Here is a 27,989-nt window from a genome sequence, read left to right as displayed (position 1 = left end):
GAGGGACAGTGGGTGGGCCTGGGGCTGGTGCTCAGTGTCCCTGTCCCCATGGGATGGTGGCAGCATCAGTCCCATCCACTGCCCATGCTGCCCACCGGCCCCTTGCGTTACATCTCTGCCCAGGCTCAGCGAGGCCAAGGGCGGGGCCACCTGAAGCCCAGCGGGTGGGGCTGGCCAGAGGCCCATGTTCTGTCCGTGGGTGGAGTTCTTTCCTTCAGCAGGGGCCCCGTGGCCTTGACCATGGGGAGCGGGGCTCGGTAGCATGGTCCCTGGTCGACCTCGGCCTTGGCTCACTCGCTGTGAACGTGGGGCCGGGCCTTTCTGGAAGGGTCTTTCCTGCTCTGTGAGACCTCGGGCCCTCCCTCAGCTTCCCCGAGCCTCCGATTCCCCACCTGTGAGGTACAGATATTATCCCCTCTCTGCCCCCTCCCCCTGGCTCTTCTGCTCCACCTGCTGCCCTGTCTCTGCCTGTCCCAGCTCACCTCCACCAGTGTCACCTCCTCCAGGCAGTCCTCCACTCCCACCTCTCCCTCCCTTGCACTGGGGCTCACAGGAGCTGCTCTGGCCGTCTTCCCCTCTGAGGCTCTTTGGATGCTGTGGGGCAGAGCGGGGGCTTGTGGGCCAGAGTGAATGTTTTGAATGTATTTGAAGAAATGAAGGCTTGGGAAGGGCTTTCCCCAGAGAGCTCGGTGCCGCCTTCGACCCTCCACGGCCTGGGGAGGGGAGGGGCTCTCGCTCCAGAAAGCCCTGGCTGGGGGCCGGCACCGTGAGGTCACCCATTCTAAGGATAAGGAAACTGAGGCTTGGAGGTGACCTCAGGGTCCCAGGTTAGCTGCTGGCAGGATTGGCTGCGAGGCCTAAGTCGAGGGCCCCTCTGCCCTGCATCCCGGCCGGCAGCCCCGAGTCCTGGGGAGGCTGCCGTGCCACGTGGCTTCCTGTCGTGACTGCTTTCTGGGGAGCACCTGCGCCGAACCCCCGCTGTGCCGTCTGCCTGGTTCCCAGCTCTGAGGGCGCCCACTCGCCGGCGCTCCTGCAGCCCCTCCCCACCCCCTCATCTCAGTCCACCCCTCATCCCTGCTGTGTGGGCTGCGGGCCCCTGGGCGTGGACCCTGGGGAAGGCGCAGATTGCAGTGTCGGGGGCAGGCGTCTGCAGGCTGGCCGCTGAGCCCGGGGCCTCTCTGACCTAGACTCGGAGCAGGGGGTCCCGACTGAACATCATCATCATCGCCGAGGGCGCCATTGACCGCAACGGGAAGCCCATCTCCTCCCGCTACGTGAAGGACGTGAGTTCTGGGGAGGGGGTTGGGTCACACAGGATGGGTGGGGCCTCCGTGGGGGCGGACACCCCTTTATCTCCAGTCCCCAAGTGCTCCTGCTGGGGCCCATGGACACCAGGCTCCTGGGGGGTGCTTCCTCGTTCCCGACGATAGCCAGATGTGGGGTGGGCATGCCGGGGGGCTCCCTGAGAAGGCTGGCCCCAGAGGCCGAGCTGGGCCCCACATCAGTTGGGAGCCACCCATCCCCCGGCTTCGTCTTTGTTCAGACATGTTCCCTGCAGGGCAGGCCCAACCCCCATCCCAGAGGCCGAGTCGAGGCCCCAAAAACATCCCCATGCCAGGGCCCCGCCCCTGCTGGCCCCTCGGTGACAGTGACCCCCACCCAGTGCAGGACTCACAGCGGTGGGGAGTCCTTCCTTGTGACCTCCACCCACCTGCTGCCCTCCACCCCAGGGCCCTGGGCCCCCATCCTCCTGCTAGGGCACAGCCCTGGGAGCCTCTGTGCCCCCTTTCTTTGGCTGCCCAGCCTCTGTGTCCCCAGTCAGGAGCCAGTCCATCCGCTGAGTCTGCACTGACGGCCCAGAGCCACAGGCCTGGTGGAGCCTGACGAGGGGCTGAACCAGGACCACAGGCCGCAGGGACGCTGCCATGCAGACCCACACAGGGAAATGCCCACGCTCACGTACTGTGGGCATAAGTCCTGGGCTGGCTCTGTAGGCCCGGGGGGACTCACACCCCAGCATCCCTGAGGATGGGGAGTGGCGAGGACCAGGGTTAGGGGCCCGTGGGGTGGCCACTGAACCCAAGGACCCCCCGACTCTCTCCCAATGAGCAGTTGGTGGTCCAGAGGCTGGGCTTCGACACGCGTGTGACTGTGCTGGGCCACGTGCAGAGGGGAGGGACCCCTTCGGCATTCGACCGCATCCTGGTAGGTGGGGCCCTGCTCTGGCCCTGGGTGTGCACGCGTGGGTGAGTGTGGTGGGCATTTCCTCGCTGCTGCTGCCCTCGTAGATGAGACCGATGTGTGGCCCCTCCGTTTCTCTGGTGGGCAATGTGGGGCTAGGGTCCTGCGTCTCGACAGCACCCATCCCCGCCCCACACCTCAGCAACCTAGGCTCCCGGCCCTCCGGCGATGGCTTTGGCAGGAAAGGAGGGGGTGCACAGAGGACAAGGCGCATGGCTCAGCCCTTCCAGGGCCTGACGTCTGGTGGTTCTGAGTCCGGCACCACAGCCCTTAGGGTCTGGGGGAGGCCCTGGGGATGCAGAGGCCTGGATTGTGGCCTGAGCGCCACCACTGTTCTGATCACTGCTGGGTCCCTCCTGGTCCTCTGCCACGTGGGAATCCTGTGCCACCAAATGGGGACAGGGTCTGGGGGCCCGGAAAGGCCCCATGGGTGGTAAAGTGCCCACCCACGAGGGCTGGTCACCCTGGGCCTGGGGCCTGCGGTGAGATGCACCTGCCTGCCCCAGGAGGCCCCGGCGTGCTGCCCCCCGCCCCAGTCCCACACGGAGCAGCAGGGACACTGACCCGCCTGGCTGGGCGCTTCCTGCCCCCTACGTGAGGCTGCCGGGGCGCGCTCAGGAGAGCCTCCCGAGGGTCCTGGGACAGCAGGGCCGAGCACTGTCCTGCCACTGAGCCTGGGGGGCAGAGATGTGCGGGGACGGCTTGGGTCTCCCCTCCCGGCAGGAGAACAGACTGGGCCGCCAGGCTGTGGAAGCTGGCGGAAGACACGAGATGCCCGGGTCAGGGACCGCGCACAGCTAGAGCAGCGGCATTTTGTGCTGGTCCTGAGCCCCGTGCCCACGGGCCACACTGCGCACGGTGGACGGCTCCGCTGGCGAGGAGCCTGAGCTCAGGGACCCCAGATGCCCCTAATGAGCTGTCCGTGCCATGCTTCTGAGCGGCACAGGAACGGTCTTCCCTGGGTGCTCCTGATGCAGACCTGAGCCGTCGGTGCCTCGCTCGCAACGTGCAGAAAGCCTCGGAGCCCGGGAGCATCGTCCGGGGTGCGGCCGGAGGCCGGGTGGCACCCACCTGACCTCACGGGGCAGGCCACAGTGACCGCAGGCCTTGCTTTCTTGAGCACGGGCTGGACCGTTGGCCGTGCCGGGATCCGCATGTGCGATTTGTCCCCAAGGAGGGCCGTTCCCGCATGTTTCAGCTCGCCTGGCCCGCCAGCCCGTATCCACTGTCGGCTCGTGCACGAGGACCGCTGTGACATGGGCCCAAGCGAGGAGCCTCGTCATAGCGGAAAGAGCCCTGGGGACGGGCTCCGGCTTCCACCTGTGCTGTCAGGTGGTGACTCGCTGGGGACGAGCCTCCCTCACGGGGCTCTCGTGGACGGTGGTCATAGGTCATTTCTGGTGCCACCTGTTCTAGGAGCTTCGGCCAGTGTGTGTGCGTGTTGGGGGCGGGGGACGAAGGTGAGGGTGAAGGGACGTCGGGTGCATGGTGTGGGGCCAGCTCAGCGTGGCCCCAGAGCCGAGAAGGGTCATGTGCACGCGGCTTGGGGGGGCGCACCTGCTTGAGACCCGCCTGCCCCTCTCCCCGCTCAGAGCAGCAAGATGGGCATGGAGGCGGTCATGGCGCTGCTGGAAGCCACACCGGACACGCAGGCCTGCGTGGTCAGCCTCTCAGGGAACCAGTCGGTGCGGCTGCCCCTCATGGAGTGTGTGCAGGTGGTAAGTGCTCGCCCGCCCAGGGTGGGCCAGGTGGGGGCTCCTGAGAGAGACGCCCCTGCTCTGCGCTGCCGGCCCCTTCCCCACAGGCCCGCCTGTCTGTCCCTCCAGGCCTCTCGGGGCCCCACCCAGCAGACCTGCTGCCCAGGCCCCTCTGCACCCCGTCTGCCTTCCCCAGGAGGCCCTGTGTGGTGTCCCCCCCAGTCCCACAGGAGCAGCAGGGACACCGCCCCACCCGGCTGGGCGCTTTCTGCCCCCCGACACGCGCGGGGTCCTGCTGCTCCTTTGTTACCTGTCGTGGCCTCGGGGCATCGGAGGCCTGCAGTCCTCTGGGTTGGAGAGGGAGGTGCGAGCATGTCCCCGAGGTGGGACGAGCCCCGAGAGAGGGGTGGGAGCTGCAGAGAGCCGGGGCAGCCAGGGTCGCGGAGCTTCCTGGAGCTGTTGGCCCTGGACTGACCTTCCAGGCTGGGCAGGGTGGGGTGTCTGGGGCAGGATGGGAGGCAGGGGGACGAGTAGGTGGCCAGAGCCCCTGTGTGGACTCAGCAGGCGCGGGGGGACATTCAGGGACGCCGGAGCAGAGGGACTGGGGACACGCCCTGGCTCTGCAGGCGTCAGGGGGTGTGGAGGTTTGGCCTCCCTGATACTTCCCCTGGAAGGCCTCTGGCCTGACTGCTGCTGATTGCTGCCGGCCCTGCTTCTGCTCTGGTGCCGAGGCCCTGGCGGGGCCCCGTGGAGCTGAGGAGGAGCGGGCCCTGCGGGGAAGACCTGGTGGCCGCCTGGTCTCAGCCAGCCCTCCCGGCTGCTGGCCTTGGCAGTGACCGCGGCCCGGCAGGCCCACCGAGTCGGCGGCTGCTGTGAGCGTGCGCCAGGCCTCCTCCAGCCTGTTTCTCGTTTCCGTTAAGACGAAGGAGGTGCAGAAGGCCATGGATGAGAAGAGGTTCGAGGAGGCCATCCAGCTCCGCGGCAGGTGAGGGCCTCCCGGCCTGGAGCTGCAGCGGCCGTGTGGGTGGTGGGCCCACTGCAGACCCTCGTGGCTCGCACACGGCTGTGCCCTGAGGCCCATGCCGCTGAGTGGGAGTGGAACGGCAGGAGCGGGGGCTCAGCGGTCCCTGCGACTGGAAGCCGGCAGGCTGTGGGGTGGACCGGAGCTGCCGTGCTGGGCAGAGGGGAGAGGGCGGCCGGGTGGGGTCTGGGGGGGGCGTCCACAGAAGGAAGCGGCGGAGGCAGGCCTGGAGGGGCCCGGGGGACGCGCTTTGCTGAGCGGGGCGTGCGGGCCACGCTTTCTGCCTGCCCCCAACTAGGGCTTAGGGTGGGGTAGCGGGCCGCTTCTTCGTGGCTGAGTGGGGTGGCCGTGGCTGTGGGCTGCATGATGCACGACGGCTTCCTTTCCAGGAGCTTTGAGAACAACTGGAACATTTACAAGCTGCTTGCACACCAGAAGCTCTCCAAAGAGAAGGTGAGGTGGTGTGAGCCGCAGGCCCCTCGGTCACTGTCACCTCAGCGGCCGCGGCTGAGCCCGCCCCCGCTGCCAGGGTCTGCCCCTGTCTGCCTGCCCGCGGGGTCAGGGCCTGCCCAGGAAGCAGGGAGCTCCGAGCTGGCCCGGGGAGCCCGTGGACCCTCCCTCCCGTCGGAGGTCTGAGCCGTGAGCTGAGAGGCGCAGCTACCGCTTGACCAGCAGGTCCTGGGCCTGGACGTGACCCTGGCCGCTTGCTTTGCCAACAGCTGAAGGACATTAAGTCAGGCCCACAGGTGTAGGTCAGGACAGGAGGAATCTAGCACTTATGAAAGGTTCTAAAATAGCTAAAAGCCTCATGAAATGGGCTTTCCTCAAAGTAAGGACGACAGCAGGACTTGTTTCCGAAACCCCGGGGACGAGGAAAGGGTCCCGTTGAGACCGTCCCGGACAGTGGGGTCCTGGCCCCGGCTCATCCCAGGAGCTAGTCAGGGATGGGCCGCACCCCCGGTCCAGTGGCATGGTCTCCCCGTCTGGGACTGTGGCAGTGTGACCGTGTCTGGGCCGGCAGGGCTATGTTCCCAGGACCCGCTAGAACCACGCTGCCTGGCAGAGCCACTGGTTGGCCACGTGTGGTCACGGAGTGCTCAGGACGCGGCTGCCCAGCGAGGGGGGCTGTGTGTGCCCAGCACGCACCGGGCTCTGGGCACGGTCTGGAAAGCTGATGTGAGAGCCTGTTGGGAGTCTCTCACGTTGATTCCAGGTTGAGGTGATACTTAGTTCGTCAGGTTAAACCAACCCTGTTACTAAAATAGGGTCACCTGCTTCTTTGCACTTGATTAACGTGGCTCCTAGAAAACTTCCGTGACCTCCGTGGCCCCCTTCGCTGTGCATCTGTGCTGCTTGCCAAGTGCATGGGGCACTGGCTGCCTGAGCCCAGAGTGTGGCGTGATTGCTGGAAGCTTCCAGACAGGCACTGACTCTGGCCCGCACCCACACCACCGCCCCCACCAGCCGCGCTTGGCTGGGTGCCACCAAAGTCCCGCTGACACCTTTGGCTGAGGCCCTGGCGGGTCACGAGCCGGGCTTGCACCATGGCTCGTCTGGGTCTTGGCCAGACACTCGTGGCGTCGTAGGGCAGACGAATGTCATTCCCAGGGGTGTGCACTCAGGGAAATGTGCAGGCGGCCACGAGACCCCGGGCCCGGTTCCGGAGACCGTGCTCTCGCTGACTTCTGTCTGGGTCTGCTGGTTCCTCCCCGGCCCCGTGCTCACCTTCCTGTCCCCTTTCCTTCTCTGAAGACCAACTTCTCCCTGGCCATCCTGAACGTGGGCGCCCCGGCGGCTGGCATGAATGCGGCGGTGCGCTCGGCCGTGCGGTCTGGCATCTCCCAGGGCCACACGGTGTACGTCGTGCACGATGGCTTCGAAGGCCTGGCCAAGGGTCAGGTGGGTGCGGGCAGCGGGGACGCGGCCCAGCTCCTGCCGTGGTGGCCCATGTGTGTCATTGTGTGAGCCACCCCCAGCTTGCTCACAGCGGACAAGGACCAGGGGGCTCATGGGACAAAGTCACAGGCGATGGCCCAGCTCAGGTCCACAAAGAAGGGGGGTAACAGGCTCTCTGGAGAGGGGTTAGCTCCCCTGGCGGGGGGCCCGGGACCATGCTCTGACCTGCAGTGTGCCGCTCAGTGCCTGGCGCAGCTTCTGTCCCCTCTCAGATGGGGACACCTGTCACCTGAGGAAGAACGGGTGAGTGCCCCCGGCCTGTCCCCCTGAGGCTGCACGCCCCCCTCCCCTGCAGGTACAAGAAGTGAGTTGGCATGACGTGGCCGGCTGGCTGGGCCGTGGCGGCTCCATGCTGGGGACCAAGAGGTGAGCTGCTGGCCGAGGGCCCGGGCTTCCTGGCCACCGTGGGCAGTGGGGGGCGGGAAACCCAGGGAGCAGGCTCAGGAGTGGTGGGGGCTGCAAGGGGACTCCTGCCCCGTGGCCAGGGGCTGGGTCCCCACTTCTAGCTGGTGGCCTGCCTGGAGCGGGCTGCAGACCCTCCTGCCTGCCCCTTGGTGGCCGAGAGCGCCCCGAGGTCACTGTGCCGGGGAAAGCTGCCTGGGAGGCCCCACGCCGGCGGAGAGCATCCTCTCGGGCAGGGAGTGGGCTCCCGGGCGGCAGGAAGCATGCACCCCCTCCCGCGCCGGTCCTCGGGACTCCGGGTCCCCCCGGCGCTGAGCCTCTGCCTCGGTCTCTAAACGGGCGTCACAGCACCATGTCCAGGGCCTGCCGTCCCCTGCGCTCAGCTGCCGTGTGGATGCAGGTCCTGGTAGCCTGGCGTGCTGCACCATGTTCGTCTGATGTGTGTCCCCTGCAGGACGCTGCCCAAGAGCTACATGGAGAAGATAGTGGAAAACGTCCGTACCCACAACATCCACGCCCTGCTGGTCATCGGTGGCTTTGAGGTGAGGGCCACTGCTGGGTGCAGAGAAGTCCACGGGCCACAGCCGGACTCCTGGGGGCCACGGGGTCCAGTGTAGGCTTCACAAAGTTTAAATTGGTGCCGGCAACCGGGCGCTGGCAAGGAGGAGGTGGGGGGGCAGGGGGACGGAGGGGAGAGGCAGGGGGAGGTGCAGCAGCTCCTGGTGGGGGTGGGCAGCCTGGCGCGGCGAGCCCCATGGCCTCGTCCGTCCCCTCACGGCTGTGGCCCGACCCGTCTGTGAGGTGGGGTCCCTCGTGCAGCTCCCGGGCGGAGGTCTGAGCACCTCAGCCCGCGCTGGGTGACACTGGAGCTCAGCCAGCCCCCGTAAATGACACCTCCCGTTCTTGCCCTTTCCCGGAGGGGCCCTAGCCCCCTGCCGCCTGCACCACGGGGATGGGTCACAGCAGCGCGGGCAGGCCTCCTTCCTGTCCTCCTCGGAGTCTGGCTTCGCTGGCTGACGGCTGCGCAGCCGGCTGGGTGGGGTCCGCCCCGTGCGGCCCTGGGGTGGGAGCAGCTGGGTCCCGGCACCCCGCCCCAGGCACACGCGGGTCAGCTGGGGAGGGGGGCCGAGGACGCCTGGCCTGGGAGCCCGCTTTCGCCTCGCCCTGCCTCCTCCCGGCCCCACCGGCCTCGCGGGCGGCCCTGAGCCCCTGCCCGCCCGTGCGCCCACAGGCCTACGAGGGGGTGCTGCAGCTGGTCGAGGCACGCGGGCGCTACGAGGAACTCTGCATCGTCATGTGCGTCATCCCCGCCACCATCAGCAACAACGTACCAGGCACCGACTTCAGCCTGGGCTCGGACACCGCTGTCAACGCCGCCATGGAGGTGGGACGCCAGGCCCCGTGCGCGCTCGGGCGGGACGCGGGTGGGCGTGGGGCGGGCTCCCGGGGGGCTGCCGCGGGGAGGGAGGCCGCCTGGGTGTCAGGCAGGGCTGTGGCTCTGGGTCCTGCGGCACGAGGCCCTGGGCTGTCAGGGCCAGAACTGACCGAGCGGGGCTGATGCCCGTGTGGGCCGTGGGCCACGGTCCTGTCCAGTGAACAGCTGCACGTGGACCAGCTGCGCGTGGACGCGGGAGAGCCCAGGCCCCCGGCTGGGACGTGGGAGGGTGGGTGCCTGCCTGGGGCCCCGTGGGGGCCTCCCCATGGCTCTCCCACCCCACCTGTGACCCCCTGTGAGCCCACTGCCCCCAAGGGGTCAGCAGTTGCGTGTGTGGGGGCCTCGGGCCGACCCGAGCAGCTTCTGCGTGATGCTAGAGAAGGGAGAAAATCCATATAGAACAAACGAGACTATAGGAGCCCCCCAGTCTGCCGACCTGGAGACCCCATGATCTCACACCCCCACCCCTGCCACCTCACCGGCTGTGGGTCGCCACAGCTCCTTGGGGGCTCTGGGCCCCTGCCGCTCACCGGCACCAAACACCGTCCTGTTTTCTTGGCCTCCACGACGGGAAGAATGCTCTGATCGCTGGTGAAATTGAACTTTTTTCTGTTTATTGCCCTTTTGAGGATTTTATGGAAAGTTACCTTTTTTATTTTTTTGCCCATTTTTCTCTTAGTGAGTTTTTTATTTGTAAGTGCTCTTTACAGACAGAAGTAGGATATTGATCCTTTGGCAAACACTGGAGCAGTTTTCTCAACTTTGCTGGTTGTCTCTTACTTGGGATTTAACCTCATGGTTCAGACCCCAGTAACCTACTGGTCTCATTTTTCTTTTCTCAGTTCTTTAATGTTATAATTTCCCTTTCAAACTCTGACCCTTTTGGGTTAGAACTGTCCGGCGTCACTTCATTGTTGGCATCTGCAGAATGTGGACTTCATGTCACCTGGTCCCCTGTTCCCACGACCCCACGGTCCCATTGACAGATGAGAAAATGAAGGCCCAGTGTTTCCCTGGCCCAACATCAGAGCCTCTTAGCCCCGTCCCTGGCCTGCACCCAGTAGGTGCTGCTGACGCACAGTGACCCCAGTTCAGGACCCTGCTTCACAGGGCCCTGCGGGGAGCGCGTGGGGAGGGCTGTGACCCCCTAGGCACGGCGGGGCACGGGGCTGTCCTGGCCTCCGCCCCCTCCACAGTCCGCTCCGGGGAGAGTCCTGGGTCCCCGGGCACCGGTGGCTCCCCTGGCCCACGGGGAAGGTCCTGACTGCCCCCGTCCCCCAGAGCTGTGACCGCATCAAGCAGTCGGCTTCGGGGACCAAGCGCCGCGTGTTCATCGTGGAGACCATGGGGGGCTACTGCGGCTACCTGGCCACGGTGACGGGCATCGCGGTGGGCGCCGACGCCGCCTACGTCTTTGAGGACCCTTTCAACATCCAAGACTTGAAAGTGAGCTGAGCCCCGAGCCCGTCTCCCACTGCAGACCCCCCGGCAGGGCTGAGTGGGGTCCCCTCTTAAGGCACACGCAGTCCCCCCACCCTGTGTCTGCGTTTCGGCCGCCATGGTCTCCTGGCCTGGCCCCCTCAGTGGGGCCCTGCCACCACCAGCTGCAGCCCGCAGGCCTCCTCACAGTCCCCGGGGCACCCAGGCTCCAGGGTGGGCCGGCCTGGGGGATTCCTGCCCTCACAGCCGGCTGACTCCCGGCTCACCCTGCCTTTCCCCCGCGCCCTCAGGCCAATGTGGAGCACATGACGGAGAAGATGAAGACCGATATCCAGAGGGGCCTCGTGCTCCGGTGAGGCTGCCCGGAGATGGGCCGGGCGGGAGGGGGTCTGCCTGAGCCACGGTGGGGCTTTGGGACGCAGGCTGCGGGTCGGGGCTGCTGTGGAGGGGCAGCTGGGCAGAGCCAGGCCGACAGGCCTCTCCAGGGGCACCGTGCCCTCTCCCAGAACTGGTCTGTGGCTCGGCCCGGTGGGGGCTCAGTGTCTGGGACGAGACCCCAGCCGGCTCCCACTTAACGTAGGCCCGGCCCTCCTTCCAGAAACGAGAAGTGCCATGAGCACTACACCACGGAGTTTCTGTATAATTTGTACTCCTCTGAGGGGAAGGGCGTGTTTGACTGCAGGACCAACGTCCTGGGCCACCTGCAGCAGGTATGGGCGGGGGGGCGGGTGCTGGCCTCTGCCCCCGTTTGCGCCTGGGCTGCGGGGTCGGGAGGCTCTGGCAGGATGAGGGCCCCTCCCTGTGCACCCGGCCACATGCTCCTCATCCCTCAGCGCAGGTGCGGAGGGCGAGGCCCGGCCCCCTCCGTGCTTGGCTTCCTGTGGGCCTGCAGGGAGCCCGAGCTGTGTGGTTTCCCAGCCCACGGAGGGAGGGCCCCCCTCCCTGGGGGAGTCTGTGCTTGCTGGTGGTGGGCCGCGCCTGCCCGATGGGGGGCCCACGGAGGCCACCCGACTGGATGAGCAGGCAGCCCACCCGCCAGCCTCTGGAGGTGGTTCTCTGGCCGGATTTGGGGTGGAGAAAGAAGGAACAGACTGGAAATACAGGGGGGTGGGAGGGCACGGGGTGTCAGAAGCTGCCCGGGAGGGGGGCTTCCCTGAGGTCACGGTGGGGCCAGGCTGCTGGGCTCCTGGAGCGCCCACCTGCCTCCTCCCCCGCTGCGTTTCCAGGGCGGTGCTCCGACCCCCTTTGACCGGAACTACGGGACCAAGCTCGGGGTGAAGGCCATGCTCTGGATGTCGGAGAAGCTGCGGGCGGTCTACCGCAATGGTGCGTGGCAGGATGGGGCGGTGGCCCTGGGCCTGACCTTGCCCTCTGCCAGGGCCCAGGGTTCAGGGCTGCCAACGAGAGTCTGTGCCCACAGGACGAGTGTTTGCCAACGCCCCCGATTCGGCCTGCGTGATCGGCCTGCAGAAGAAGGCGGTGGCCTTCAGCCCCGTCACCGAGCTCAAGAAGGACACGGACTTTGAGTGAGTGCCTCTGAAGAGAGCGCTGGACCGCCCGTCCCCATGCCCCGGGCCATCCCCACGCCTCCCTCGCCCAGCCAGCCTGTGCCGAGCCCGTCCTGGGGGCAGACGCGGGAGGGATGGCCCTGACGCCACCCCGGGGCTGTCCCCGGGGGGCTGCCCCTGAGCCCCGATCCCGCCCCGCCACAGGCACCGCATGCCCCGGGAGCAGTGGTGGCTGAACCTGCGGCTCATGCTGAAGATGCTGGCGCATTACCGCATCAGCATGGCCGACTACGTGTCCGGGGAGCTGGAGCACGTCACCCGCCGCAGCCTCAGCATCGACAAGGGCTTCTGAAGCCGCGGCCGTACCTGCCTCTCCCGGCCCCCCCACTCCCTCCCCGGAGTCTGCGGGCGGGCCGGCGGGGGCAGGCAGGGCTGCGGCCCTCTCGGTCTGGCTCCGGGGCGCTCGCGGCCCTGGCTGCACCCACGCCGCCCGCTGGGCTCTCCTACAACACGGAGCCGCCCGGACACCCACCTTCTGATCCGGGGGCCGTGGGGGCACCTGTGTGGGGACGCTGTTCCCTGTGGGCCTCGCCACGCCTGCTTCTGTGCGCACTGGCCACCGTGCAGCGTGGAGCTTGCCACCTTTTCTAGAAATAAAATCACCCCGACTGTGGAGTGTGGCCAGTCTCTGGACAGCAGGCCCTGGGCAACCTCCTAGGAGGGTGGGCGCCTGGTGGGAGCCCCTGGCTTGCACACACGGGCCTGCCCTCCCCCAGTCTTGGGAGGGCTTCTGAGCCTGGTTCCAGGCCCTGGGTCTGACCTGGAACGTTCCCTACACTGCCTGGACTGGGGTCTCAGAAACAGCCAAAGATTTGGGGCAAGTGGCTGATGTGAGCAAGCACCACAGGGGGACCCTGGTCGGGGGTGGGCGACGGGGGGAGGCCGTCAGAAATGCCGTCACCACTGGGAGCCAAGGGCCAATGCACCACGAGCTCTGGGGGCGGCATGGAGCCTTGCTCTGCAGTGTGGTGCCGGCACCAGGGTCCCCGGGAGGACGAGCTGGACCTAACACCATCTGCACTCTCGGGGACCTCCGTCCCTCCTGAGCTCGCCGCACGATCCACTTCTGTTCCCACCGCCGTTACCTGGACACTCAGTCCAGGGCTGCTCCTGGCCTGCACTCCTGCCCTTGGCACCTGCAGAGGCTCAGGGGAAGGGTCTGGGACCCATGAGGTTTTGTGGGGAGCCCCTGGCCTTGGGGGCTCACAGGCCGCATCAGGGGCTCCTGGCAGGGTATCTCCTGGTTGGGCCTAGGGACCAGGCTGGGGCCCTCTGTCCTCCCAGCTGCCTTCACGTCCCCAAGACCTTGGCAGGGTGCCTTGGTCACTCCAAGGAAGCAGCCGGCATGGTGGGGGCCAGGCCAGGGGACCCCACCCTCCTCACCGTATGGGCCCCGAGCCTGAGGGCTTTCTGGAGCTGGGGTCCCTCTGGTCTACTCTGCCTGCCACGAGTGTGGGTGCTCCTGGGGCAGGCCGAGGAGGGGACAGTTCCCCAAGGAGAGGGTCCCAAGTGTCTGAACCTTGAGAGACCAGGGACTAGTTCCTGGGTCCCAGAAACCTGAGTGTGCATGTGAGTGCATACGTGTGCACATATGTGAATGAGTGCATGTGTGCATGCCTGATCGCATGTGTTCATGAGTGCATGCGTGCATGTGTATGAGCATGAGTGCATGTGTGTATGTGTGCGTGAGTGCATTGTGCATGCCTGAGCATGCGTGAGTGCATACGTGTGCATGCGTGAGTGCATACGTGTGTGCGTGAGTGCATATGTGTGTATGAGTGTGAGTGCATACGTGTGCATGCCTGAGTGCATACTATGAGTGCGTGCATACGTGTGCATGCCTGAGTGCAGACATGTTATGAGTGTGCTTGCGTGCATGCATACGTGTGCATGCCTGAGTGCAGACATGTTATGAGTGCGTGCATGAGTGCATATGTGTGCATGCCTGAGTTCATACGTGTGTATGAGTGCATGCGTGCATATGTGTGCATGCCTGAGTGCAGACATGAGTGTGTGCGTGAGTGCATACGTGTGTACAGGTGAGTACACGTGTGTGCTTACGCGTGTCAGTGGGGAGGCTGCGGCTCAGAGGTGGGGACTCCCTGGGAGGACCCTGGCTGTGGCAGAAACAGCCTCCAGTGTACAGCCACGTGTCCATCTGTCGAGCACGCAGCCGCACTCAGCCCAGATGCCAGGCTGGCCCAGGCCCTGCTCCGTGCTGACCCCTCCCTCGCCAGCCCCCCAGCCCCCCGCAGTGCCGGTCAGGCCTCCCAGGGCACCCAGGGCCTGGCCTGGGGAAGGGAGCCGGGGAGCCTCGGGAGCCTAACTGCGGGACGTTCTTACTGGTTTTGCCTGAGCGTGCGGCATCTGGAGATGGCCTCTGCCTCCTGGAGCACGGCCTCCCCCGCCTGCCACGGCCGCCATGCCACAGCCTGGGAGGCGGGGCACGCACCGGCCGGGGCCTGCGGCGGAAGGCCGAGGCGTCCGGGCCCGGCCCCTGCTGTCCCAACACCCCCTCCCTGAAGCCAGGCCCTGGCTCCCCAAGCAAAGCGGGGCTCGTCCTGGAGGAAGCCCCCAAGGCTTGGCTGTCCTGGGGCCATCCCAGGCTGGGACGCAGGCCCTGAACCCCAGGCCCAGTGGGCTCTGCCCTCCAGCTCATCCTCGAGGACATAGCATGTGGGGTGTCCAGCAGGGTGGGGGTGGCACCAGTCGCCTGGCCACAGGGCGCTGACAAGCGTGCTCTCTACCGCGCCTGAGGGTCAGGGGCTCACCACCGTGGGAGGCCCCAGCCCAGGGCAGGGCCGCTCTGGCGGGCGCGGGACCCCTGCAAGTGGCTTCTGCGTTCCCGGCGTGTGTGTGGGCCTCTGATCACAACCCAGGGAGGCTGTGGACAAATGCCGGAGGCTTCTGTGTCCCACGCTGTGTACGGACGCTGTGTGGAGTCTGCTCGGGAGCCACCGGCCCAAGAGCACAGAGCCAAGGCCTCGATGAGCCGCCTGTGGACCCGGACACGCACAATGTGGTTGGGAGAGAGCCCTCGGCGGGTCCCTGCTGCGCGGAGAGGGGGGCGGGCGGGGCCGGCAGGCGGCGGGCCATGCCTGGAGGGGCCTGCTGGGGGTGGGCAGGGGCTCTGCTGTGGGCTGGAGCTCCCGCAGGACTCGGCTCCCCACATGGAGACCGTGCTGGTTTCCTGAGATCCACCACAAACATGGTGGGTTCAAACACCCCCATTTGTGACCTCACAGTAGCTCAGGCGTGTGGGCGCAGCCGAGGTGGGTCCTTGGCTCATGAACAGCCATGACTGAGGTGTCCGCCGGGCACGGACTCCCCTGGACCTCAGGCCCTTCTAAGCTGCCTGGTGGCTGAATTCCGGGGGCGGCAGTGGACATCTGCTGCTTCTAGTCTCTGAGCTCAGGGACAGAAGGCCCACGCCCTCTTCAGCCCTGATCGGTGGGCACCTGTAAAGGAGGGCCGCAGGGGCTCCCCAGTTAGGCCCAGCCCACCCAGGCCAATCTCCCTTCTGACTGACTCAGGCAGCCGGTTAGGGACCTCAAGCACATCTGTGAAGCTCCTTCACCTTGGCCATATATGCAGGGCATCCATCATATTCACAGACCCCCTACTTGGGCATGGGGGTCATATGGGGTGTGCATGCCAGGGATCTGGGACCTTGGGGCCACCTGAGAACCCCACAGACAGCAAGCCCCGGCCTCACTTGCAGGAAGGCGTGTGCTGAGGTGGTGTCCAGAACAGCGTGGGCGTGTGAGGCCAAAGACGGGCCTCGGGAGCGTGGCTGCGGAAAGGGGCGCAGGATGTGGTGAACCAGGGAGCAAGCGTTACTCTTTGGCTGCCTGTGGCTGCGGCAGGGTCCTGGGAGCGGCCAGTGGGGTCTGCTGCAGAGTGGGGCACTGGGCAGGTGTCTACACGGTCCAGAAAGCAGAGCAGTAATCCCATCTGCCTTGTGAAGCAGCCCTGTCCCCACGGCTCCCCAGCCCCTATTCAGCACCCCTGGGCCGAGGCTGGCCTGCTGGGAAGCAGGGGGAGCAGCTGAACCCAGAGCCAGCTTTCCACCAGGACGGCTGACCCCAAGGCACGGGGCGGCCCTGGAGGGCAGCTCCCCGAAGCCACCGTCCCTTGTGTGGAGGAGGGTGTGGCCCACGGGGCAAACTGGCCCCCTGCCCCTGGGCCTGCTGGCTGCCGGAGGCTCTGGGATGCAGGCGACCACAAACGCATCCTTCTGTCCCATCATCCCTGCATCCCGGGCCGCTGTGTGCAGACTATCTCAGCCCTGGAGAATACAGGTCCTTCTGCAAGCTTTCTGGGCAACGAAGCCTGTGAGTAAATCTTACCGGGGTACCAGGACCCTGAGAAGCATCCACCGAAGCAGGAGTCCTCAGTGTCTGGCAGATTGAACATGTTTCGACAATTCTGCTGCTGACAGGGCTCGAGGGAGCGCTGGAGAGCATTTCTGGGAAATCGCCCAGAGGCTCGTGCTCACGGCAGGGCTTCAGGAGCACGTCTCCGGAGGGCCTGCATGCAGGGAGGGGGTGGGCAGTAGCAGGCATCGGGGCGCCGTCCCAGGCCCCTGACAAGGCCCCCCCGCTGAGCTCAGTCGGCTGGCCCACTGAGGACGCTCACCACGGGGACCCCCAGCTGTCGGGCACATGGGCAGGTGTAGTGAACCTGTCCGGTTTTCCTACTTGAGGACATCTGGAAGGGGGTGATGTGGACGCTACATCATCAGCCAGGCTAGCGTTCACAGGTTTCCCCCCACCCCGCCAGCCCCTGGAAGGGGAGGGCGCAGGTGGGCTCCCTGGGTGAGAACCGCGGCCACCGGCCTCCCGAGTGTGCCGCCATGATGGGCAGCTCAGCCCTTCACGCACAAGCAGTATTTCTTCCTCACACGAAACTGGACAGCCCTGCAGGACCTGAACGGCCGACTTCCCAGGGAGCGGCTAAGATCCAGCTACGTGATGTGGGGACAGAGCACCCAGCAAGTGCGGGGTCCCGTGTGCCCATGCTGGTCACGGCCTGGCCGAGTGCACACTAGAAATGCAGGGGTGCGGGCGGCGCGGGCCAGCAAACAAGTCCCTTCGTGGGACGTGGATGCCCAGCTCCGCTTGCCCTCGGCGAGGCCGCTGTGGGCGTCCACTCCCGGCCGGGGCAGCGCTCCCTCAGCTGCACAGGACTCCTCAGATGCGTGCTGGCAGCACACTAGGCCAGCCCGGGCTGTCCCCAGGCCCCGGCGCGGCCCCCCAAAACCCCGGGCTCCCCAGGGCAGCCCTGGAGCCCATGTGTCTGTCTGTGGAGAATGCCGGCAGCAAAGACCCCTGGTCTCTTCTCGAAGCGCATCTCCCGCCGAGCTCAGAGCTCCCCGGCCGCCGGGTGGGAGCAGAGCCGTGGGGTGCTCAGGGCCCAGCCAGCCTGGTGGCCAATCCAAGGTCCCTAGCTGGGGTGCACCAGGTGATGGCACAGGTGGGAAGTCAGTGTGAGCCCCGCCAGGTGGGGGGGGAAGGGAGAGAGTTCTCAATTTAACACAAGCACCCCCAGCTTGCTCTCAGACGCTTTATTGAGAGTCCGACGCCCGTCCCCACATACGGCGGAAAGCGCACACATGGCCGGGCGGCCACCCCTCACACGCGGCGACGCCTCGCTCTGCCACTCAGTTCCTGGAGAACCACAGATGCCCCAGAGAGCAGCCACCCGCCCGGGCCCGGCACCCAGCGCCCAGCAGCCGCCCTGGGCCCCGGCTGTTTGAAACTCGCTGGCCTGAGTGCAGCCTCTCTGAGGGCAGCACTGTCTGCCGGGCATGGCCGCCCCGCCTGGATTCTTGCACACGGCGCAGGAGTCACCCCTCGGCTAGCATGACGCACACATGACCCAGGTGTGGGTCCCCATCCACCGGAGCGGGGGCGAGGCAACCCCACTCCTGTCCCGGCCGCAGCAGCACCAGTCAGACCCGCTACCGGCCCAGAGGCCACGGCGCTCCCCGGCCCAGGGAGGAGGCATCCTCAGCTGCTGGGGGGCACTACCATCAGGGCAAGGCCTGCGGCTCTCCCTGGGGCGTCCTCCCCCACCCCGGGCCTCTCCCACCCGTCCGCACAAACCCCTGGCCCTGCGGGCTCTCAAAAAGGCAGAGAGAAAAGGAAGGTGCGTTCTCCAGCCCTGCCGCCACCCTACCAGCCGCAAGACACGCCCTGGTGGCGGCCAGCATCAGCAGCTTGCTGATGCCAAGCCACTCTAAGGACCGCACCATTCTGGAAGCTGGCCATGGCGGACAGAGTCTATTCCACAACTGGGGCAGAGAACTGACAGGAGAAACGCGCGTGAGCAATGGCCCTCACCTTCAAAACAACGTCAGGGTCACGTCTGTCCCCTAGGAAATGCCTGCTTCCCGATCGGACTTTGGTAAGACATTTATTAGGGACAGCGGCAGCCATGCCCCCTCAGGAAGAGCCAAGTCCAGGTGGGCCCCCCACGCAGGCCGGCGTGCACCTGGCCCCCGGGCAGGGAGGGCACCCGGCACAGTGCCTTACGCCCTTCCTGCTCTCGCTGGGGCGCCATCCACGCCGAGGGCTTGGCTTCCCCAGGCAGGCCTGAGCTTCCTGGGACACAGCCCGCAGGCTGGGCCTCAGCTGGGGTGCAGTAGGGGCCGTGGCCACGGAAGGGACCCCGCGTCTCCCAGGTGCTTGAGCACGGGGCTGCGGGAGGAAGGCGTGGCAGCTCGGGTTTCCGACTGACGGTCACTCCACGTCCTCCTGCAGGTGCTGCTTGTGCAGGGCCTGGAGCCGGCTGGCCACGGTCTGGTGCACGGTCTCCAGCCCCTCGGGGTCCAGCTCCCTCAGGAGCAGCAGGACGGCGGTCAGCACATTGTTCTGGGGGCACAGAGTCACCGCTGAGCGCCCCCACCCGGACCCGGGCATCGCGGGCGAGCGGCCTTCCAGGCAACCCCGGACAGAGCACAGAGGCTCAGGCAGACGAGCGGCATCGCCTGCAGGGACCGCCCAGAGAGGCCAAGCAATGGGCCCCCGGTCACACAGCCAGCCACACAGCAGGGGTCAGAAGGGGCTGAGCGGCCAGCACAGCGCTCAGGAACGTGTGATCTCTCACACACACACACGTGCTTATGTGTGTCACGCATGTGCGTGTGGTTTCCACCCACACCGGAGCAAGAGAGGATTCTGCACACGGGGCTACTCGAGCTGGCTCTTCCCGTGCGGTGACAGGAGAGCTGGGTGTGAGCAGGGGCACACGGCAGCAACGTGACAGCCGCTCAGAGGGTCACACTGGGGCTCGGCAACAGAGCCCCTGCCCACCCCATGGCGCTAACCCCTGACCTCAGCCATCCTCGGGGGTCCTGCTCCCCCGCAGCCCTACACCGGTGCGGTCTCCCTGGCCATCCGCATCCCCCCACTCAGGCTTGCAGGACCTTCCGTGAGAGGACGAGCCACTTCCACATTCAAAGTAGAGCCAGGGCCTTCCTTTCTGTCCCCGGAAGCGGCTCTGCCTGCTCCAGGGGGTTTGATGATTTTCAGCCTGCATATATGGAACGCACCGAGCTCATCAGTGATTCAGTCTTGGGGCGACCCCTGCCCCCCACCGCCCCGTGCTCTGCAGAGGCCTGGGCGTGGGGAGGAGGGAGCTTTGCGCCTGGCCCTGCCTGCAGAGGCTGACCCGCTGCGGGGCCGTGTAGGGGGGCTACCCACGTGCACGGACCGTGCAGAGGACGGTGACCTGTGCAGCGAAGGGGCCACAGGCCCAGTGGCCGCTGCCTACACTGGCCTGCAGCCTGCAGTCACTTCTGTCAGCAGCTCTGGGGGGACACTTTTCCCAGAGTGCAGGCTGGCCCCTCCCAAGGACAGGGCCTCTGTCCATCCCCCTCTGTGCCTCCCACAAGCTTTCAAGTTCCTCAAGGGGGTGCTGGCAGCCCCAGCCCTGACTGCGGAGTCCCTCTAGTGCGAGTCTCGCTGGTCCCATGGCTCTGGCTGGACCCTGCAGCCGGGAGTCGGGAGCAGGCGCTGCGGGTCACAGGCCTCCCTCAGACTCCGGCTCTGCTCAGGCAGCACCCCTCCCGCGTGACCAGGAGGCAAGGTCCCCACTGGGCCAAGCTAACGGTGGTGACCCCGTTCTCCTGGCCAGTGACGCTCACACTCAGGATGTGAGCAATTCCATTTGATGAAGCCAGCCCTGCTGGGTTGGGGAGGGGGGCCACAGGGAAGCTGCGCTTTCTGTCCCATGAGGACACACATGGGAAGACATGGCCCCTCTCCCCCTGGGTGTGAGCCTGGATCAGATGGCCAGCCCACTGACCAGAAGGGGAACAAGCCCCAGGACAGACCAGAATGACAAGAAGGCAGACGCTTGGAAAGGTCCAGCATCATCGATGGAAGCGCCCACATGACCCGCTTCTTGAGCCTATCACTCTAGGGACCATCAGGAGCCATGGTGCCCCGGAAGCCGCCCCGCCAGGACAGGGAGGCCTCCCCGAGAGCAGCACCCCCTGCAGCGTCAGGTGCTGCCCTCCCAGCCCCAGGCTAGACGCGGGGCAGACCCAAGCTGCCTGCAGGCTGGTTTGGGGTCTCCTCTCCCGGGGTTGTACTTCTCTGCTGGCAGTCGCCCCCTCTAGGGTGCCACTTCCAGTTCAGCTCAGAGCCAGCTTCCCCCCCTGGGGCCCAGCTCGATGCGCCCTGGGTGGCTGCAGCCTGTCCAGCTGCACCCCCCCCATTCTGGGCAGTGGGAGTGGCGGCCGCCTCCAGCCAGGGCTGTCCCCAGCATGCTCACCCTGTTCTTGCGACTGCTCGCGGCATCCCTCTGTGAGAAGGCAGGAAACCGGTCCCGGGACGGCGGCTTCAGGCTGAGCTGGCTCTGGATGCTGCGGGTAGGAGAGGGAGCACGGGGCTGTGAGGCCGGACCTGCTCGGGGCCCCGTTTCCAACCCCAGGGCCTTGGAGCAAGGAAGCAGAACTGCCACTTGGTGACGTTGCTTCTGGAGGGACGGAGCACTGCACGGCGGGCGGGACGAGGATTTGTGGCCTGGCATAGATCTCTCTGGGCCCCGGGGGGCCCCTCGCCACACCTGGGCTCCCACCAGGGTTGGGGGCACTGAAGACGCAAATGGGAACGCAGAGCAGCGGGCAGCACGCAGGTGGCCTCCTGCGCTGGCGGGAAGCAGGACGGCGGGCCTGGCTGCCAAGTGGACGCTGCCTGAGCCCCACTGGGCTCGACTGTTTCTACATTCCCCGCGCTCCGCGGCTGCTCAGAAACAGCCTGCCCCCAGAGGCTGCTTCAGGCCCGTCCCGGTGCTGCGGTCAGGGAGGGCCCCCCTCGGGGCCGCACAGCCCTCCCACCCCACGGCAGCTCAGGTGGCTTCCCTCGGGGGGACCGCAGTGCCGGGCCACGTGGTGCCCACAGGCCCCTGGCCCACGTCCCCCGCCCACCTCCAGGCGGCTCCAGCTGCGAGGGTGGCCCCGTACCCACACAAGCCCCGGGCCCCGAGCCTGCCGGACGCACAGCTGCGAGCAGGCTGGGGGGCGACTGAGAGCCACAGACGGCAAGGAACCACCGCAGGCAGCTCCCTTCCCTGCCTCCCCAGAGAGGCCCATCACTCCACAGGAGGACCCAGGGCCAGGCCCGCCGCCCCCGCCAGCTCACCTCGTCTCCTCCTGGCCACAGCCCAGCGTGTCCTGCTGGGTCTCAGCAGTGGTGTCCGTGGCGCTCAGGGCGTAGGACAGCGCAGGCCCGCCGCCGTTCCCCGTGCCCTGTCCGCTGGGGGCCGTGACCTCCTCCCCCTCCATCAGCGCACGGGACAGCTCCTCCTCGGTCACGGCTTCGGAGTCGGGGGGACAAGAGCATCAGAGCGGACTCGCCCCCACAGAAGCCCCCGGGCTGCGGCACAGTCTGCCGTAGACAGGAGGCATGCTTCTCCGCCCCACTGGCCGGCCCCCCGAGAGCAGGGCCGGGGCCTGTCACCTCCCTGTCCCGGCCCGTGCTGGACATGAATCTCAATTCCAGCCCCCGCTACAAGCAAGTGTTCATCAAAAGCCAAATTAAGGTCAGCATTAAAAAGGAACAGAGTACACAGTATGAGTCCGTTTCACTGCCACGTGGCTTAATTTCTCGGCGCTGACTTACATGACACTTGTTTTCTGGGGGAAAGAACTGTGCACGCGTGCCCAGGGCCAGGGATTGGTGCAATGCCAGTGGCCAGAACCCGGCAGGGCCCCCGGGGAACAGGTGGGGAAGGAGCGGGTCAGCGCCGCAGGGAGGCCCCTCGGGCCGCCAGCAGGAAGAGGCAAGCGGCGGGGGACCAGTGCTGGGGGGGGCGGGGGCCACAGGCGCGCCCTCACCTGCCGCAGGGCCCCAGGGGCCAGCATGGACGCGGCCAGCCCGCTGGGACCCTGTCCCTCGCTCGCCAGGCCACTCGGATAAGCGGCTGGAGCAGAGCTCTGAGCAGGAACAAGGCAGCAGAGGCAACGGCGTGCCCAGGCAGGAGGGGGGTGAAGCGTGCGTGAGCCCACCTGCGAGCCCACGCTCCGCGTGGGGCCGCACCCAGGGGGTCGGACCCGCTCACACTTGCGAAATGAGGAGCAGCGGCCTGGGGGACTCCCCCCGAAACCACAGGGAGGGGGCCCCTGCTGCGTCTGGAAGGATCGGGAACGTGCAGGCCCCGGGCGGTCCGGACACCCACCCTGGTTGTCCAGCTTCTGCAGGTGGGGCAGGTTGCGCAGGACGGTCATGCGGTAGCGGTGGGGGTCGGGACCGCAGCAAGGGTTCTCCGCCAGCCAGAGCACGCGCAGGCGCGGCAGGCCCTTCAGGTAGAAAAGCTCCGCCAGGCTGGGGATGCGGTTCTTCCGCAGGTAGAGCTCGCTCAGCTGCTGGCACTGGCTCACGGGCTCCAGGGTGGAGACGCTGTTGACACTGCATGGGGACGGCACGGTTAGCACCCCGCTCGCGGAGGGCGGCGCCCCTCCACACCACTCCTCTCGGGTCCGCTGCAAACACCAGGCGAGAGCGCCCCCGGGTCGGGCCCATCTGCCCTCGCCTTGGAAGGAGGTCAGAAGCGGACAGCGTGAGTCAAGTTCAACAAACACCCCGGACCCAGAAGAAAGCGTAAGGACAGATGAGCAGCAGTAAGCAACGCCCTGGCCTCCTGCTCGGTGCAGGCCTCATGGAGTCAGCTGGGGGGTCGGAGGTCTCACTTTCCCTCACAGGACAGGAAACCGGCCACCAAGGAACGTCTCTGTGCCCCAAAGTAGGCAGTGGCCACAAAAACCCACAGCAAACACAAGCAAGCTCCACGGGACACAGAACTGAGCGCCCAACTTCCCAAATCCCATGCCTAAGGAAGAAACAGAGTTTGTGGGTTTACATTCTGTTCCTCAGAATTGCGAACTTATCAGGGACAGAAAATCATCCAGGCCTCTAGGCAGAGACCCTACAGGCTTGCACGGACACAAGCAGAAACCTTCCCACCTCCGCAAGCGCAGATGGCCCGCGAACGCGCGCTCGGCTCGAGGGCAGGCGCCCAGGACTGCGAGGCTGGCGGGAGCTCCGTGCAGGCCGGGACAGTGCTCTTCGCAGCCCTGGGGCCGCTGCCACTCCCTGCATGTGGAGGGCACAGGTGGGGCCACTCCAAGCGACCCTGCCCCAAGGGCCAGACCTATCTAGAACATTCTTTGCTGGAGGCTGCACTGGTGTGGGCAGCGATGGCCCAATTCGTCCCTAAGACAACACTGCAGTGGCGGCCCCACTTACTAATGGGGTTGCCGGCATGGAGCACTGCGCTCAGCACACAGCCTGCCTCACTTGAGAGCCAGGGGTGCGGCGGACGCCACTGCGCCCCGAGCAGGACTCAGGCTTTGCCATCTCCAAGTCTGAAAAAGCTGTCCGAGGCACAGGCCGGGGTGCAACGTGAAGATCCGAGCCTGTACCCCGGCTTGCCGTCCAACGGGACCACTGGGCTAACTGTGGTATTGAGTATTCGTGCCCCCCAAACTCTTATGCTGAAACCTAACCCCTAAGGTGATGGGGTTCGGAGGGGACCGGTGCCCTCATGAAAGAGCCCCCTGAGCTCCCTTCCCCCTCCGCCATGCGAGGACCCAGCTAGAAGAGGGCCTCCCCAGACACTGAAATGCCAACACCTTCACCTTGGACTTGCAGCTCCAGAGGCTCGACACACAATGTCATCATCCGCAAGCCGCCCGGTCTACGGGATTCTGTTCCAGCAGCCAGAACAGACTAGACAGCCGCCTCCACGCGAGGCTCTGAGACCAGAGGGAAGTGACTGCACCCAGGAGAGGACGTGCACCCTGCGTTCACACAGAGATTTACACTCGGGTTCCAATGCAGCCAGCCGCGCAGACCGGGCACCTGAGCTCAGTCAACAACCCTGGGCCTCCCGTCCTTTCTCCGAGCTGTGAGCATGACAGATCCTGCAGCTCAGGGAGGCCCAGCAACTTGCCCCAAATCACTCCAGGCAGGGTAGAGCCAGGGTTCGAGCCACACCTATTTTCAGGAATGAAAGGCAATCCATTCAATCATCAGGGAAGGCTCTCGGGGCTCAAATCTCGGCCTCACCGATACCAAGTCAGTGACACAGACAGCTGGCGCGTGCACGCTCACCAAGCACTCTGTTTTCCTGCCTGCACCCACTCCTCACTGCCCCCACGTGGGCAGATGCCGGTATTAGGTCCATGTTACAGAGAGGGAAACTGAGGCCCAGAGATCTGAGCCTCGCCCAAAGTGGGAGAGCCAGCATCTGGCAAGCAGTGGCGACTCCCAGGCTCCCTCCCTGGGTCCCCAGGGGGCAGGAGGGAGTGCAGGGGCAGAGGACAACGCTCCCTCCCCCGACCCTCCAAACTGCTCAACTGCCAGAAATTCCAGCGGCCACATTTGGTTCGTCCATGGCTTCCCTAGTCTGTTAAGATGCCAATGCCCCCGGAAGAGGTGGTTATCAAAATGAGAGAGCATGTGACACAGGGACACCGGCAGAGCTCCTGGCGGCACCAGAACCAAACGGCAGAAACGGTGGGGGCGCTGGGGGCAGACGTGACGGCAGCCGCTCATCGAATGGGCTGGGGGCTGTGCCCACGACCATGGGGAGGGCGGGCAAGGACCCAGCAGCGTGCTCGAGGGGGATGGGCAGGCAGAGCTCGGAGGGGCCCTGTGCTGCCTGGCTGCCCTGCCCACAGAAGCGGCCATCCCAGGCACACTCTCCTTGGGAGTTTTCAGGTTATCTAAGGGCATGTGAAGGTTCTCCTCTTCTTTCGAGCCCCGTGACTCAGAGCACAGCAGGTGTGTAGGTACCTGAGGGTGATCACCTCCAGGCTGGGCATCTCCCGGCAGATGGAGACCTAGGAAGGAAAGGAAGCTGATGGGGCAACACCACCGGGCACTCCCCACAAGCCCAGCACAGACCCGTGGTGCGCCACTCAGAGCCACGCCTGGGCTCACTGGGACTGGCACACGAGATGCAAGAGCGCGCAGGCTCTGCATCATACTCCATGTACCGCATCGTCCTCGGCTTCCCTACATCCAAAGGAGAAACACTCTCTCTCGCCGCCATCAAACGCGGCCACAATCCCTACCCTTCGATGCCTGCAGAAGACATCAGTTAAGGGGACCTCTGTGGCCCCTACGCTGGACAGAGAACCTCTGTCTTGCTGTCCCTGAGGCACAAGGAGAGGGCTTGGCCAACAGAGCTGGGCCAAAAGGGAGACAGGATTGAGACTGGATCTCATGCCATTTTAATACTGTCAATTCAGGACAAAAGAGCAGCAGGGTGCTCGGCTTGGTCCACAACGGCCCCCTAACCTGTGAGGCCGATGGGCGGGGCAGTCCTCAAGTGTCTTTGCACCTGCCATGCACGAGGCACCGAGCCAGATGACACCCTTGACCTCAACAGGCTCACGGTCTGCTTAGAATGCTTCACATGTGCAGTGGATTTGTTTTCTGCTACGGTGGTATTTTTGTTTTTTTAGGGTTGTTTTTGCATGCTTGGATATGCTGCATTTCAGTTATAGCGTGAGGTGGACTCAGCTTTTCTGGATAGCCCTCTGTCTCAGCGGCATTTCTGACTCTGTTTTCAAGGAAAGGTACAGTTCAAGTGACAAAACTAAGTAAGAAAGAAAAGACAGGTACACGATCCCTGTGTAAGTCAGGGACATTCATTCTAGGAGAGAGAGAAAGGGAAAGAAATCTGTTCACAGACCCACAGCTCAGCTCAGGGCACTGCTCCCTGACCCCCAGCCTGGGCCCCATCCCGTTCTGCCATGGCCTGGAGTGGGTAGCACAACACTGGATCCCACCGAGAGCAGGAGCTGAAGTGAGCAACCTCCTCAGTGACTCACAGCCCAGGAACCCATGAAAAAAGCCTCCAGGCAGAGTGCACGTCTGAAGTAAAGCAAGCTCTCTGACATTCATCCCCAGCCGAACTTTGGATCTGCTCCCTCCTCCGTGAGACCTGGGACATGGAGACTTCCATCGACTTAAAGGAGAACACTTAAAGGAACTTCAAAATAAAACTGGGCACTTGGAACACCTCTTTCCTTAGTCGTTCCACATTACGAAAACTGCTAAATGAACCAAGTACCAGATTAGGGGCTGAATTGAATGTGTGCAGTTCTGTAAATTCAGCTATCCTCTTGGGGGACAGGATACAACTTTTGGGATCAGAGAGCATTTGGAGATGATCAGCAGAATACTTACATCTGTGAGGCGGCTGCCCCTAGGGGAAAAAAAAAAGACATACATACTTTAATTCTGGTAAAGTTGAGTAAAAAAATATTAGAAACAAAAATTCCAAAAATTAATAACAAAGTCTACAAGCTAAAATTCTATGATGTCAGCAACAGAGTCAGGGACAGCCTGTCCAGATGACTGACAAAGGCATCAAAACCTGTTGCGGGGCTATTTGCAACAAAACTCTCTATGCTCGGCGCTTGAGGGGCGCTTCTCAGACTGAGGAGCAGGAGAGCCACCGCACTTGGAGGACAACGAGAGCCATTCATTCTCCAGGCTGTGGCACGGCAGGACAATGTCCCTCACTGATGTCAGTAAACAAGCAAGTCCTTGTCAGGGGCCCAGTTCAAAGGCTGTGGAGCATGCAGCTCATGAAACAAACGCTGGAGAGCCGGAATCAGGGCCCTTGTCTCCCCCTGCTCAGACAAAGCCTGGCCACCTCATGCAAAACAAAGCGGGGCGTTATTGGGAACAAGAGACAGGGCCGAACGTCATGAAGTGCCACAGGCAGAGCTCACTGCAGTCAGTCTGCGACACTTCCCAGGAGTTAGGCGGACTGGGGGCTGAGTTCCTCCCGCCCCAGCTCCACTGCCCAGTGTGTACAGGGGTGCGTGAAGCCTCGCGGTAGATCTTCCAGGAGTTCCTGAAGTGCGTCTGTCCTTCCTTGGCCCAGCCAGACCTGGCCACCCCACCTTGGAGCCTGCACTGACCCCACAGCTCCTGTATCCTGTCCTGTCCCCTCCCAGAGTGGGGCACCTGGGGACAGGCCCTCCCAACAGGACTCAGTTACAGAAATGTTTCCTGAATCGTTACTCTGGAGCCTCAGCTCTCTTTCTTTCCCACTAGGAACGTGTTAATCCCCTCCGTCTCCCCCCTTATTAGTCGACTTGGCTCCCAATGACCCACAATGTCGGAAAACAGACCCTTCCCGAAGGGAACCGTTTGCCCCACTAATGCTACCTAGAAGGCCCACAAGACTTGAAGGCAATTCCAATTGTCTCGAGCAAAGCTAGCCTGTTTGGAGCCTGCGTCTGAAACACCACAACCCAGAGGGGGTAAAAATTCTGGAAGGATCTTTGGCAAGGGCCACCTGGGCTTGTGGCAGTTCCTCCCGCAGGCTGTGGGGCCCTGGCACCTGCTCCCTTCCACCCCGAACCGCCCTGTGGCTCCTCCGCAGGCCCTTCCCGCCCCCGGCCAGAGCGGAGGTGCGGGTCCGGGGCCGCTCCGCCCGGGCGCGGGTGCCGGGCGGCGGGGGGACGCGCGGGGACGGCCCCAGCCTCTGGGTCCTCACCAGCAGTTGAGCTTCCGCACGCTGTGCAGCTCCGAGGCCTTGGCCCGGGACAGGACCATCTTCCGAGTCAGCTTCATGGCGGAGGGCGCCGGGAACCCAAACCCGGGCCCGGCCCTTCCCCGGACCCACCGCCCGCGAGCCGGGGGGGATCTCGGCTCCGCGGCTGCCGTCTCCAGGGGGCGGGGCCCCCGTCGTCAGGG

At 65.1% G+C, this 27,989-nt stretch overlaps 2 protein-coding genes across 6 annotated transcripts in view; one reads left to right on the top strand and one right to left on the bottom strand.

Moving 5' to 3' along the window:
• PFKL (phosphofructokinase, liver type) overlaps positions 1-12,373 on the top strand; it is a 24,868-nt gene extending 12,495 nt beyond the window's left edge. Inside the window, exons 8-22 of the mRNA XM_045902367.2 lie at positions 1,188-1,283; positions 2,113-2,205; positions 3,834-3,959; positions 4,859-4,923; positions 5,349-5,412; positions 6,712-6,858; positions 7,211-7,281; positions 7,772-7,859; positions 8,549-8,701; positions 10,034-10,198; positions 10,483-10,544; positions 10,791-10,902; positions 11,419-11,518; positions 11,613-11,718; positions 11,905-12,373. Coding sequence (XP_045758323.1) covers positions 1,188-1,283; positions 2,113-2,205; positions 3,834-3,959; positions 4,859-4,923; positions 5,349-5,412; positions 6,712-6,858; positions 7,211-7,281; positions 7,772-7,859; positions 8,549-8,701; positions 10,034-10,198; positions 10,483-10,544; positions 10,791-10,902; positions 11,419-11,518; positions 11,613-11,718; positions 11,905-12,052 — 1,596 coding nt within the window. The 3' untranslated portion in view covers positions 12,053-12,373. The remainder of the gene's footprint in view (positions 1-1,187; positions 1,284-2,112; positions 2,206-3,833; positions 3,960-4,858; positions 4,924-5,348; positions 5,413-6,711; positions 6,859-7,210; positions 7,282-7,771; positions 7,860-8,548; positions 8,702-10,033; positions 10,199-10,482; positions 10,545-10,790; positions 10,903-11,418; positions 11,519-11,612; positions 11,719-11,904) is intronic.
• Positions 12,071-27,989, bottom strand: CFAP410 (cilia and flagella associated protein 410). Of its 5 annotated transcripts, none has more exons than XM_054504069.2 (8): positions 27,790-27,988; positions 26,466-26,484; positions 25,065-25,111; positions 22,447-22,676; positions 21,411-21,585; positions 20,542-20,632; positions 19,190-19,296; positions 18,159-18,635 (listed from the first exon to the last, which is right to left on the bottom strand). In XM_054504069.2, the coding sequence occupies exons 1-8, from the start codon at positions 27,864-27,866 to the stop codon at positions 18,623-18,625; spliced, it is 759 nt and encodes a 252-aa protein (XP_054360044.1). In that variant the 5' UTR covers positions 27,867-27,988; the 3' UTR covers positions 18,159-18,622. The 5 variants fall into 5 exon arrangements, with proteins under 5 accessions (XP_064434141.1, XP_054360044.1, XP_045758320.1 ...); XM_064578065.1 differs by lacking the exon at positions 18,159-18,635 and adding an exon at positions 25,572-25,836 and having other exon boundaries at positions 18,679-19,296; positions 27,790-27,982; XM_064578071.1 differs by lacking the exons at positions 18,159-18,635; positions 19,190-19,296 and adding an exon at positions 12,071-16,290 and having other exon boundaries at positions 27,790-27,987.

Source organism: Mirounga angustirostris, unplaced genomic scaffold, assembly GCF_029215605.1.
Source record: "Mirounga angustirostris isolate CCGP_5_RB_7025 unplaced genomic scaffold, mMirAng1.0.hap1 SCAF_1, whole genome shotgun sequence".
Lineage (NCBI taxonomy): Eukaryota > Metazoa > Chordata > Mammalia > Carnivora > Phocidae > Mirounga > Mirounga angustirostris.
The sequence above is the reverse complement of the archived record's forward strand: the minus strand, read 5'-3'. Positions and strand labels throughout refer to the sequence as shown.